This window comes from Larus michahellis, chromosome 1 (genome assembly GCF_964199755.1).
Source record: "Larus michahellis chromosome 1, bLarMic1.1, whole genome shotgun sequence".
Classification (NCBI taxonomy): domain Eukaryota; kingdom Metazoa; phylum Chordata; class Aves; order Charadriiformes; family Laridae; genus Larus; species Larus michahellis.
The window spans coordinates 120,205,611-120,220,139 of NC_133896.1; the positions used below are offsets into that span (position 1 = coordinate 120,205,611).

Consider the following 14,529-nt stretch of genomic DNA (forward strand, 5'->3'; position numbering starts at 1 on the left):
GTGTTGAGACTCGTGAAGCACATCTCGGAGAAGGAGAGGCCCACGGCACTAAGAGCAAGAGTTACAAGAGGAATGCAGACACAGAGCCCCTCTTCGAAGGCATGCTGGTGTCATCACTAGCAAACTCCCACTGTCACGTGTCTGCGGCTGCACACAGGTATTTAATTTGTCAGCAAGCCGTAGACAGGCTTCTTAAAGGCAACACCCAGCACTCGGAGAAGCCACCCGAGGTGGTGCCAGCAGGACTCGAAGCAGGGCACAAACCCCACTTCAGTGCAGCACAGTCACGTGGACTACACGCATGCCATAATGTGAGCACATCGACAACCATCCAAAAAAACCCCTCTCTGAAAAACTTCCTCATACTTGATGTCAATTATACTGAAGTTCACGGTGGCTTTTGTTAAGAGTCTAAGCTACTGGTTTCTTCATCTGCAGTAACACACAACCCACAGGACACCGCAGATGCCCATCTGGATACACCCTTGCTCAGTACCTTTCAGGGAAACCCAGTAGTGCTTCCATTTCCTGCGCGTGGCCGACTCCACTTTCTTGTTCTTTTTGTGCACCAGGAAGTTTTTCACTGCCAGAGCACCGGCTTTCCGTACTGTGCCCTGGGCGGCCGTCAGGAGGATGTCGGACTGCCCTGGGGAGCTGAGGGTCCCGCTGCTCTGCTCGTCGCTGAGGGCAGAGCCGGCCTCCTCCAGGTTCTCGCTGTTGGTGGTGCTCATCTCCAGCTCCCGGCGGAAGTTCTCGTACACTCCCTGGCGAAGCCCATCGCCCGTCGAGCTGCTCCCGCTGTCGCTGCCGATGAAAGCCCGGCTGGCCGTCGGGGAGTAACTGGAGTTGGTAGCATTGGAGCGTCTAGAAAGGAGGTCAGTGTCGGTGGCTGCTCCCTCGATGCCACTGTCAGTGAACTCACTCCCCTCGCCTGCGTTGACATCCTAGTTGCAAGAGAGACACAGCGTGAGATGAATAGCCTGGCCGAGCCTGGCCTTCTGGAGACACCGACAGAACCCAAAACGCCCAGGTGACACCACATTTCTTCACACCCCCATTTTGTCTGCCACTGGAAATGCCTCATCTCTTTTTCTTCTGAAGACAAACAACTGGTGGGGTAGGCAGAACTTCCAGCACAGTTTAGAAAAGACCAGTCACACGCGCACGATTTCAGGTGGTGCCTCCACAGCCTTAGCATTTTGGAATATAAGACGCAGCAGCATCTGTTTACATTAAGTGAAGTTAACAGTGCTAAAGGTTTTGCAAAAGGAGAACATATGGTAGCAAAAACTGGCAGTGTCAAGAAAAGCAGCAATCAACCTACGCATTTTGAAAAGAAAACATTGATATTGTACATTCACACCTACAGTTGAAGATACATTTTAGACATCTCAAGATTGTCATTTGCAAATTATATAACTAAAAAGGTGCTCTTTTTTTTTTCTCCTGAGAAGTTAATGTATTTGAGATTATTTCTGTTTTGTGTCACTTCTACATCACAAACCCTAACAACGGGCCAGAATCCCATGGTGACAGACCCTGCCAAAATAGCGCAACAACAGAAGACCTGGTCCCCAAGAACTTGCAGTTGAAGGATCAGAAGAGACAAGAATGTGGCTGGCTTGAGCAAGACAGGAAACAACACGACTGAATTCAGGTTTCGAAGGCTGAGTGGCTCAGCTTGCCCCCCGCAACAAGGCTAGTGCCCAAAGAGCGCTAACCACTACCATCTCAGTACCCAAAGGCATCTGTGGCAGTTTTTGAAGGAGGACAAATAAGGGCCAAGCCCTGTAACTGGAAAGAAATATTTTACATTAGATACTCGAGAGCGGAGGGAGACAGGGAAGAAGATGCAAAGAGGTGAGAAATATGGCCAAAACAACAGGAATTTCAGCCTCTACCTCTACTGCAAGAGCAGCTGGTGCTTGATTTATAAGTTTTTAAAAAAAATGAGGGGACTCTGAGAAGAGGTGGCAGAATGCAGTATTTATTTTGAGAGAAAACAAGCTGCTAGGTGTTGGTTCAAGCACCAGTCTTCTATGCATCCCAGAGCAGCTCTGCAGAAACCGAGAAACCCTCCACTGAGCTCTGTTTGAAACCTTCCTCCTGTGGAGCAAGAGCTGCATGAGGAAACCTTAGAGGGAGGGAAGGGGTGTTGCTGAATCTGACTAACTTTTAAGGCATTAATTTGTAACGGATGGGCTCGTTCTTTATGAACGCTACCCCTCAAGGGAGACTTGGAGTCCAGCTGGAAGAATAAGCGCTTCCTTCCCCGCTCAATGAGCACAGTTACCCTAGTCAGTCTGGTTATTTAATGCAACACATAGTGATAGACAAGCTGTTCTGGACAGGCCAATATTCCTCTACTCCCACCGCATGTGAATGAGCTGAGCAGGCCTTCCTGTAAGTGCAGTCATCTGCCTGTACAGAGCAGTCTTCTCAACCACACGTTTCTTCCTGCTGTTCCAATACACTTGTTTTTTGGAAGCCAATTATCTTCCCATTTCTTGCAGCACCACAAAGGAAGGAGGGATATCTGGAGAGGGGAACTGGTGCTGCTCAGAAACCGATGTTTACAAAACACTGCCGCAAGCAAGTTTTTGCACTCCATCACGAAAAGCTGGATGGTGCAACTCCTGATGACAGCCCTCCATCTGAGATCCCATGCGTCAGGGAGCCAGGGCTGGCACAGCCGCTCGACGCTCACACGCCGGAGGCACTGCCCCTCTGCCAACACAAAAGCTACATCGGCATAAAACCGGAGCGCCAAAGAACTGAACCGGATCCCTTGTGTTCACTGGGACAGTTATTCCCGTAGGATGACTGGGGTTTGCATTTGTTTTCCGGGGCCTTCTTCCTCCATAATTTTTTCAAAGGGAAAAAGTGTGTCACTCGTATAGCATAAACAAATCTGCATTCTGCAGTGAACATTACATAACGGTGGCAACAGAAATTATTTGAGGGTTTGGGATTTTTATTTTAGGTTAATGATTTAATAAATATGCAATCTATCCCATAATTATTTTATCCATGCAATACAAAATGTATAGAGTCAATTCCAAAATTTTAGCTGATGTAACTTTTAGGAAGCCTATCTCATGCTTCAGCTAGAATTAGTCGGTTTGCAAAAATAAAGAGCTACTAAAACAGACCACCAACCTAAGGGAGATAGGATTTGTAATTTTGCCAGCCACTGTATGAACAAAACTTTCTTGGTGCTTTTTAGCAGATGGAGTATTTTTGCAAACCCAGAATTGCACCCAGAGATGTTCAAGCAGAGCACTGCAACGCCGGCTATCAAGGTTCCTCGTGCCCTGTGTGACACAGCCGCCTTCTTGTGTAACCCTGATGAGACACAGTATTAATTACCTCCGTTTCCCTGTCCATAAATGGAGATTATACTCACTAACTGATACATGGGCTTACTATTTATAAAAAAAAAATGAAAGGATGGAAAACTCGGAGTGGCTGTTATATACGGTCATGAGCTTAGATTGTAGCACGTTTTGCAAACATCTTTATAACCTTTACCACAATGCAAGTGATAGGCTGGACGGGTCAAAAGATCTTTTCAGCATAATGCTACAGCCCTGCCCCTAATCTTCCTCTGCTCCCTGCACTCCCTTTTTCTCTCTTAAATATCCCGTATCAAAGACTTCTTACCAACCAATGCAAGCCCTTTGGTAGGAGGAGGGTCTCAGCATACAAAGGTCAGAACGGTTCAAAACCTACAGCCTGCTAATATTGTTCACACTCATGAATTATGAAACGTAGCATTGAGTGAGCTTAGCACTTTCGGAAGTCCGCTGTAAGAGCAGATTGGTCTCGGGGTTAGTAGGGTTAAGAGAATTCATTGCACAGGTCTCTGACTTCTGAGTTTCTGCTGCAATGTCAGCTCATTCTCATCAGAGGGTATGAAAAGCTCTCAAGAAGCAGCCGGCATCTGCTCTGGCCGTCTCACAGTGCTATAATCCACACACTGAAGGGCATTCAATTAAGAGTTCAGCATAAAGTACAGAGATTTAGTATTGTGCTTCCGCAGAAATGTGCTGAGGCCGAAGGGGTAACACTCCCAAGCCAAGCAAGAAACTGTAGCAGGGTTTGATGAACACATCACTGGGGGCACAGAAATACCCCTGCAAATTTTCAAACGAGGATGCTGAAAATTAAGCATCCCAACTCACACTGTGAGCACCATGGCTCCCTGCTGACAAGATCGATGTGGATACATGTATCATGGGATACATGACATCCAGCATCAAAGTACCTACTGACATGGCTACCAGAGCCTACTGCCCAGAAGCAAAGCGAACATTGTGCAACCTTGATGAGAGCTATTTAAAATTACTCATGTTTCCTGCTCAGGCTCTCAAAAAGCCCCTCAGGCGACAGCAACATCTCTCTCCTCCGAGGAAGACTTATTACCATCACAGGTCCACAATGGGATGCACCACAGAGGCTTGCTAACAAAACAGGCATTTCACTCCTTAGCAGAAGGAGTTTCCAGGCAAAGATTCTTGAGGCCAAGAGTGAACTATGGATGTGGCTCAGTCATCACCTCTCTGACTCTTGCCCAGCATCCCTGGGCCTTCCACCAGGATGCCGATGGCATGTGCCAGGGACATCGCAGGAGCTGGGAGACAGCTGAAGACTGCAGAATGCATGTTTCTGAAGCCCACGGTTTTGGACATTATACACACATTATAACAAATCACCAGCACGTTACGCTGGACCTCTAATTGCCATCATCAGAGGGTTCTGTTTTATTGCATTGTTTAAAAAACCCTAAAGTTTCATTTAGGTCTGTGTAAGATTCAGGAGACCTGATATTTTGCACCTCACCAGGGATCTTGTGTTTTGTATTTTCAGACTGGCAAACAGTTGTCTCCACACAGAGAAATATTTTTGTCCAGAAAGACCACCCCAGGAACCAAGTGCAAGACTGGAACTAAAATCTGTGCTACCTCGCTTAGCCTTCCCACTGGTGTCTACCTAGCTTCGGGCCTGGGAGGACAAGAGGGCAAAGCAAGAGGGAGGTGGAAATCATTAAATTGGTCACACCAAGTAGAAAGCATGTAGCAAAGAAAAGAAGGCATATTTCCTCCAAGACAGAGAGATGGGGGATGTCGTGGGAACAGCAGTTCTTAGCATTTTGCAAACACAACAGGTCTTAGTCCATAGAGACAACAAACTGAATAAATGGGGGGTTTGTCCTTTAGATTTAAGATTGCTCTGTGGAAAGCAGGGAGAAAGTCACATAAAGACCACTGGCTGAAGAAGGGAACTAAACGGGCTTTAGCAACGGTGCTGCACTGTATGCCTTTACAGGGAAGCAGTAAGCAGTAAGCAGTAGCACAACTTCCACCAGGATCTGGGATCCCAGCTGTTGCTGAATATGACAGAGGAGCGTCACCGTTTCCACTGGCAGTGCTACCATATGAGTTGCAAATGCCCAGGGTTTATGAAAAGAGGTTCAGCAGACAGTAATGGAGGGAAAGGTGGAATGCCCGAGACCAGAGAGGTTCACCACAGAATGAGAAACCAGAGACGGACTGAAAGCTGCCCTTGTTCCCAGCAAGCAGGCCACGTGCCAGGACAGCTACAACAGCCCTAATAGCATTTGAGCGTAATGAAGTGGAATTATCACAGCCCCATGAAATGCAGAGAACAATTTAACTGATGAACCAATTGGGTAAAATATTAGCGAAAGTATTAGCAACCCACTTAAAGATATGGTTTTTCCTCACATGAACGCTGGGTTTCATGCAAAGCAAGCCAGTGGGGAATAAAACTGTAATGCAAGCTACATCAAGCTAACGTACTTGGTGCTGTAGCTTTTGCATACTTATGTGATAGTCACACCTCTGTATGTTTGCTACAGCCACATTGCTTAAAAAATTCTTTCTAGATTTAGAAGATATACAGAAAAAAACCCTTTTGCTTTAGAAAAAATGTCTACCTTCAGCTAGCAAAAATCAAGCAAGAAGTTTTGGGGCAGTTTCTAAGCGTCTTTGTCCCCTTGTTGAACATATTTGATTCTGGCCTCTGCTAGCAAGAGCCCACTGGATGGGGTAAGCCTTGCCCAACTGTCCGGCTCATGACTGGACACATTCAGATCACTTGCAATAACGATGCACTTACCAAACTCCCCACCAACAGCCCTGTTACAGAAGTGCTTAAAATGTCTTGGTGAATCACTTTCTCCTGCTTGACTGACAGCAGTGATTCATGGGCACTTTAAGCACATGGGATTGATTTCGTAGGAAAACTCTTACTTCCCTAATATAAACAGTTCCTTATGTGGTTAATACTTCTTTCTAAATTAACCATTAGATTAAAAGTACTCCTTAGTAAAAGATGACTGAGTGGGTTTTTTTCTTGGAAGGGTCTCCCTCCAAGAGAATGCAAATCCTCTGTTCCCCGTCCTGTTTAGCAACAGAGCAATAAGGTGTTCACGTTCAGCAACAGCCTGAAATTGCACATAACCCGTCCGGTTGCTAGTTAGGCAAGCACCACAGAATACATTTAAAATAGATGGGTAAGCAGACTGATGGTTTGCATGCTTTTATGTGCCCGGAGTCTCTTTGAAGCTCCTATGTAAAAAAAGATTGGCCTGATAAGTGTTTTTCTTTCTTTTCAGTACTGACTCTACCATCGCTTGATGGTCAAGGTGGTCTGTTAAGGTACGACTTGCTCCAAATCAAAATGAAATCCTTTCTCCAGAGTAACTTGAACGTCTGGTAATAAATGCATTAGAAGATCTATCTGTCTTGAAAAGAGTGAAAACATTCCAAGAAGCAAAGATAAATCATAAATTGCGATTGAAACCTGAGTGGGAGAAATGGTTTTAAAGCTTCAACGGAGAAACACAAAAGTAACTCCATAGCTTGTTCTGTCTGGGAGGAACACAGTTTTGAAGACTGTTACAAACATACTGAATCATGCTGACATAACTCACCGTAAAGTCAGAGGGATTATAATAATGACATGAAGGATATCTTCCACCGCAGCAATGAACAAAGCCCCTCAACCAGATGCTGGGAGTTGATACGAAAGAGGGTTTTGAAGATACCTACAGGCCGGTGTACAACAGGACATTATTCTATGAGAACTAGCCAGGAGGCACCAGACTGACAGCAGGCTTTGGAGAACTAAACTGACAGCCACAAACCAACACTGGCCAACTGCAGTTTTCTGTTGGATTAGTTGGGTCTTGTTTACACCTCCTCGGACGGCTCCCAAGTCCAGTGAGGTACAGTTACAAGTCAACTGCAATTTGTATGTGGGGACCAGACTGAGATGCTGGGTTTGTTACCTTTGAGAATTCAAAGAGATCGGATACTGATATATCCAACCAGCTTTGGTTCCTACTTCTGTGCACTCACAGCACTGGTGCAACAGTCCTTCAGATGTCTGAAAGAATTGAAATTTAAAAAAAAAAACAACCAACAAACCCTTATATGTGTTATTAAAGCTGCTCAGAGTGGTTTAATAAGCAAGCAAGTTTTGGCCATGGTTCTCTGAAATCAAAATTACTCCCGACAAAAAAGGTACTATCCCAGACCTCTAGATATTTCTCCTAGCAGTAAGCTTCACTCTAATTATGAAAGGATGAATCACAGTCACAGGTTTCTGGGCAGTAATCCCTGGGAAAGTCTTAAGGCATGGATTTCAATGGATTTTGGTTCCAGGATTCCTTTGTGAGCTTGTCTTGGTGAATGCTGTACAGTGTAATTTGGCACCTTGGAAAGACAGACAAGGTACTGGGTGCCAGGCACCCAGAAGATCCTCAAATATGGGAAGGAGATGCGCATCCACTTTGCTCCTGCAGGACAGGCAGGTGGCAAACAGCAATGCATCAGTCATCCATCAACCCCATTTCCTTTGTAGGGAACTCTGACTGATATATACGGCTGTTACCTCAGGATTACACTTGGCTTGTTCACTCCATATTAAGCCATCATGCTAGTTTGGATGCCTTTAACACAGGAGTTGGGAACATTTTTGGTTCACTGATGGCCCAGACGTGTTCCAGCTAATATGTGGGCCCTTCCAGAAAGCTCATCTCTGTAGACCACCATGCTTCCCCAAGGAGCCTGGTTTTCTTAGCTGACTTAGATGCCCTAAAGGCAGATTATGGACCCACAGGGACTCCCACAGCATTCAGGTAAATTCAGCCCTGGAGGACTTGTCAGCTGTGAGATAGAAAATGTCAGAAATTAAACTGTCCCCCAGAAAGCTGCAGGGAAATACATAGGGCAGCTTTACCCTTTTTTCCAAGGTACTGTGAGGAGCTCTTCACTGACTCAGGACGTTGTTGGCATCAGTTTGTGATCTATTCATGTCCAGAAAGTTAGTTTTGTATTCCTAAGAGCTAAAGTGTTGGGTAAAGGGAAGGGGGAGGATGTCTTGATTTTGCTTTTTAATAATATGAGAAAAATCCAAGCCTGTGAGAGAATGCATGAAGCACAACATGGCCTTTAGCAGGAAACAGCACAAAGCACTACCATGGGTCCTGAGCACACCAGCTCTTCCCTGGCTTTAGCGCTGACTTTTAAGGGGTGCTAAAGTATATATTACCATGAACAAGAATCAGCCCATAATCCAGTAAAGCCTCTTGCAGTGTGGTCCCTGCACACAGCTTCCGACACCTGCGCAGATCTGCGGTGGACACCCACTTTCCATCCCCAGCAGTGGGAGGAAGTCTCAGTTCTTGAGTGCTGCAGTGTTTAATCCCTCTGTTCCCAAATGATATGCTGAGGACCCCCCAAAACTTACCTTGCTTTCATCCCAATGGACCACCCAGATGAAGAAAGTTTCTAGAGGGATTGAGCTAACCATAAACTAACGCAAGCAGCCTAACCGTGCTCAAGTCAAACAAATGGCAACATGCCTAACCAAAATCCTCGAAGTAAAATACAGGGTTAGGTTACTTTTTGCTCGCTCAATGCCAAGAAGCAGCAATTCTTCCTGAGAAATGTAATAGAGGGGACAGAAGTGGGGAAGGGGGAAAGCTGCTAGAACAGCAGCCTGAAATCAAAACATATCATCTGGGAGGTGTTCACCCGAGCAATCCCCTAACTTAAGGGAGCAGGGAAACGTTTGCCATCTGGGATGATGACAGGATCACATGCTGTAACTCTCTGAATAGAAACGTTTCAATGGAGCACTTCACTGGAAAGGATCACTACTGCAAATTGCGTCCATCTAAGTAAGCACAGCCCAGCAAACAAGCAGCTGGGGCAACCTGTCTGTGATTTTTAAGTGGAAAGTACTTGAAAATAAAAACACGCAGTGTATATGTAGCTTTACAGAGAATACAATTATTGCCAATGGTAAAAGCACTTCAGATATATAAATGACAAAGTCCTACTGTTTAAAAAAAACATGCCTGAATGGAGGTAGATCAGGTATCAGGACTGCTGATTTGCTTTCCATTGGCTTCAGACCAAGAGTGAAGGAAGAAAAACAAATTAAGATCTTAGAAAGAGTATCAAAATATTTGCCAGCCGAGACCAAAACACTCATTTTCACATGCTCCTTTCCCTGAAAATATTGGGGCAGAGTTGTGTGCTCTGAAGGGAGTGACTGTTGTTTGCTTTAAAATATCCTGAATAGGGAATACTCGATCTAATCTCATCCATCTGGGAAGGGCAGTCTGGTGACAGCGCAGGGAAGACATCTGAGTTGAGGTCTGAAGCTCTCTATTCAAGCTTCCCCCCAGGCTCACGCTGAATCCACTTCCAGTTAGCCAGGCTATAAACAGCTCGTTTGGTCTAGCTGTTAAATGGGTTTTGTCATTCAAACCCACCAAGAGCAGAGATGTCACACTGGCAGCCCGCAGGACGCAAGATGTGGATTCACAAGCAGTTTCCACTGGTGCAAGCTTGGGCTGCCACCAAAACCAGTGGTTACCCCTTCTCCACCAAGCCCATTTCCACCCCATTCTTTAACTTGGTGCCCTGTGGCTAGTAGCTGAAAACAGAGGTGTTTGGTTTTAAGAACGTTGTTTGCCTGGAGGCTCAACAAAGTGACCGGCTGACCAGAGTCACCCAAGCCAAATCGTCCCACTCAAGGATTGGCTTTTGGAGATTCAGAACATGGCTCAGTCTATATCTGAGAACTTGTAAATGACCTCCATCTAAAAGGCACGACGAGACTGCATGAAGAGGGGCTCGAATCAGTGAGATGCACACTGCAGCAGAAAACCAGTAACATCTTACTTTCTGGCAGTTACTAAACTGTGTGACATTAATTATAACTTAATGATACACGTCCTTATCTTTATTTCTTTCCTCGATTTCATCTGAAGTCAAGCGACTAAGATTAAAGGTCTGGGTCAATCTGATGAAGAATCATATTTAGGTTGAAAATAGCAATGTTTTCCAGACTACAGACTGAGATGTACCGAATTACTTTTATAGGAGCAGCGCTTCAGCTGCTGAAGACACTCTGCCTGGAAAAGTGATGACCGAGGAGGGCTATAAGAGCAGGCTGTAAGGTCACAAGTATTATGTGGAGAGTGAACAGGATGCAGTGGAAGCCAAAAGGAGAAAATTATTTCAGAATTCATGGGGGACAGGTCAACCCAACAGTCTTGGATGCATTCCTCGCTTAGGAAGGCTCAAATCACTAATTTTCTGGAATGGGGAAGAATGCCCTAAAGAAAAGTTCACCCCGAACTCTCCACGTTTCTTTCTTTTCCTGAGCACTTGGTATTTGGGGAACAAGGCACTGGGCTGGATAGTACTTTCATGTGACTGACCCAGTGTGGTCGTTTTACATTTTGAAGTTATGTCCTCCATGCCACAAATCCATTTGTGAAAAAGTTTCACACAACTTAAAAACAAGTATCAGCTCTCTGGAGTTTAGCCATCCTACATAACGTAATGAAACACTATAACCTGTTATAAAATTCCCTGAGATAGTAAAAAAATAATATCGACTGGAAAGATACTCTAATTTTAGATTGGTTTCTCTGTACGTCCTGATCTAATTCCCACAAAAACCCTGGTTTCATCTCCTGCATATTCTGCAAATTTTTTTCATATAGGGTTCTTCTTTTTTTTTTAAGGCTTGAAATCCCAAATTCCTTCAGGCTACCTACAGAGGCCTAAAAATAGTAATAAACTTGAAAATCGGACAGAAGGGTATTTAACGCGCCAAGTACATAGGCTGAAGGATGCGCAGTTTCCAAGTCAGTCGGGCAGGAAGTTTGTTCAGTCTCCCCCTGTTCAGCTTCACAACAAACACTGGAGTGAAGACGCTGTAAAAAAACTTTGCTTTCCCTGCAGAGTTGAGGGACATCTTCTTGCTGCTCTTTCTCAAAAGTTATGTAAAAAACCTGGACGGCACTATTGTAATGCTAACGCTGGAATTGAGCTTTCCAGAAGTAATCACAAACTGGGCTATAAAGCTCAGAGAGGAACAAGCCACGCTTCTCATATGTGAGTGGTTGACCATGCAGAAATGCTTTGGCCACTGTGTCTCCTTGGATTTTAAAGCACACAGGAATTAAACCATGTTCTAAATACTGCTTGTAAAACACCGTCACTTCCCTAGAAAAGTCCACCCGTACCTTCACACCTCCTAGAGACTACTCCTAATGCCTTCCCCACAGAGCAAACACCAGCACTGGAAGCCCATGGAGGTCTCTGGCTTTAATGGTCACTGTCATCACTACCTCGACCATCACAAAAACCAGATGGGGAGGAGCAGGACCAGCAGGGCCAGAGCCAGCATCAGGTAGGTCTGGCTCATGCAGATCCACAGCAGACACCCATGAACAGAAATGCTGCTGGAACCATGGCCTGGCAACCAGATTTTGCCGTGTGACCACAACATCTTCTGTACATGCAGAATGTCTTCACCCAACTGTAGCGGAGTTTGAAATGTCAAAAGAGGTTCACGCCCTACACAAGGCTGTATCCCCCCGCCATCATTTGATGGTCTAGAGAAAAGAGCAGTCAGAAATTATCCACGGAGGGGAAATGTGGAATAAGGAGGTGGCAAGATGGGCTTGGAAATGACACAAAACCGTATCTCAATGTTTTCCTTCCCTAATTCCCCTCTGAAACTTCAATTACGGCTCATAACAGCAGGGGAGCACGTGGTTACATTTGTCTCTGAACATCCACCAGGAGGAGGAGGAGGGAGTCTCCCACAGGCAGATGTTTAGCTGCAAGCAGAACACAACAGGGCCATTTCACAAAATCTGGATCCCAACAAGCAGGCTGTAGGATCCTGGGGATCTCACAACCCACAGTCAGAACAGGCTGTATCCAACCAGAGCTTGTCTCCCTTTGAGCAAAAATGGGTGAAAATGTCAGCCAATTAAGCTTTTTCCACCTACATCACATCAGCTCTGAAAGCCAAACAGGATCCCAGCAGAGCTCTCCGGGAAGTCTCGCTTCAGCAGATCTGAACCCTTAATGTTAAAATGTTACGAAAAACAGAACTGCTGCGTGGGTGCCCCAAAGCCACCCTGTGAATATTAATCGCCTGTACATATTGAATATAATTGTCTCTCCAGTATTAAAAAGCTCTCCTTCTCAATTAGTGGAAAGTGACTCCCACAGTTCAATTTAAGGTTTAAATTTGGAATGGAGAGATTTTCTTTTCTTTTTTTTTTTTTTTCCTTTAATGTAAATCACGTACTTATAAAGAACTCATGGATAAGGCATTACAACAAAACACATATGGCTGTGATTCCAGCATCGCCTTTCTGTGTAACATTCAAGGATGCGTTTTCCCAGTAGCAGTGGTCAGCACACCAGAGAAATTACAGCTGCTGACAAGTCCTAAAAAATTTAGCCTGTTTAGGAAATACAATGATGTACATATAGTTGAACATGCATGTAAGAGTGGCTGGATTCAGGAATCAAACACAAGGACACAAACCCACTGCCATGGTCTCAGACTTACACTGCCCTTGGCCTCTCCTGCTTTCAGGGACCTCTTTGGGAACTAGAGTAGTCAAAAGCTGCCTACAAGCAGCCATCATGATCTTGCAGTATTTCTAGCACCAGGGCAGGTGACACTAAAAAAATCATGCAAATATAGAATCACAGAATGGTTCAGGTTGGAAGGGACCTTAACGATCATCTAGTTCCAACCCCCTGCCATGGGCAGGGTCACCTCCCACTAGACCAGGCTGCTCAAAGCCCCATCCAGCCTGGCCTTGAACACCTCCAGGGATGGGGCATCCACAGCTTCTCTGGGCAACCTGTTCCAGTGCCTCACCACCCTCACAGTAAAATATCCCAGCTACAACTTTCCAAAAACTGAAAAAAAAACCCCACTGGCAAAACCAAACCCAAATTCTTGTGGAGACAGGCAACAGTGATCTGGGCAGAAAACTCACTCCTGGCTATGAGGCTCAATTAGGTGACTGTGAACAAGGCAGCTACCTCTGCGCTGTTAAATAACACAGGAACAGTGACAGGTCACTGGCCTGGAGGTCAAGAGGGAAAACCGTGTCCAATACTATATTACACTTGGCCCTGGGTCACCTTTGCATGGTGCCCCTGTGGCCCTAAGACATAACTATTATTTTGTGGGATCGGGATGGGGGGAGGCAGTTCAAAAGGCTGGGAAAAAATGTGAAAGTTTTGCCTTGGTCCACCAATTTTTTTTTATAGCATGAAATGTTTTACAGCATGAGGAGACGTATGGCAGGCTCTGAGGCAATGCTCAAGGTGGTCATCAAAGAGCGTGAAGCCCATTGAGAAAGTGTTGAAAGACTGGGAAGGGAAGAGGGAAACAAAATTCCCCAAACTGTGATGAAGTACCGGCTGGCACAGGCAAACACAGTGCCAAGGAGCACACAGCGAAGCAGAAAGGGCAACAGCTCCACATCTCAGCTTCCACCATCTCAGGCAGGGCAACTATCACCCGCTACTTCACACCAGGGGTTTCGAGCAAAGTGCTGAGATACTGTCAGACTGAGGACCTGGTACGGAGACAGGTTGGTAGTTTCCCTCCTCTCACCCCATTCAAAGCCACCTAATCAGGTTCACCAAGGAACTAGTCCTTTTACTTTGTGTGCAAATTTGGACTTCCATTTTGCTCTATCAAACGCATGACAGTCATTTCCCTAAGCTTGTTAAAGGTAGGCTTGGGCAAATATGACTTCATTGCTGACAAGTATCTTATGCTTACTGTATGCTGCTAGAATTAAAGACTTGGAAGGAATTTTGACCTTTCCAAAGCTTTAATTTTGTTGGATTTATATGTGATAATAATCGGTGCCACGACTCCTTATAGCCACCGTCTCCAGGCTCAGGAGATAGATCTAGTGAAACCAGCCCCACAAAGTGATTTCCCTGGGTATAGCTGCGGCCTCACAAAATGCTATGCAAATTTGTGACTTTCACTAAGTGCCTTGGAGGAATCTTATTAATGTCAAGATAGGCACCAAGATGAAAAACAAATGCTTTGCTGTTCACCAGCGACACTGCTCTCTTTTTCTTAAATACACTTGAAAGAGGGCTGGAGGCAGCAGTTGCACCTAACAATCTTCATAAAAGC

General features: G+C 45.3%; 1 protein-coding gene across 14 annotated transcripts in view; it reads right to left on the bottom strand.

Annotated features, from left to right (window-relative positions):
* The window catches only part of TIAM1 (TIAM Rac1 associated GEF 1), a 192,261-nt gene that overhangs the window by 66,682 nt on the left and 111,050 nt on the right, over positions 1 to 14,529 (bottom strand). For all 14 annotated transcript variants that reach the window (XM_074600674.1, XM_074600573.1, XM_074600601.1 and 11 more), the window contains one exon: positions 497 to 944. In XM_074600674.1, the coding sequence (XP_074456775.1) occupies positions 497 to 944 (448 nt within the window). The remainder of the gene's footprint in view (positions 1 to 496; positions 945 to 14,529) is intronic.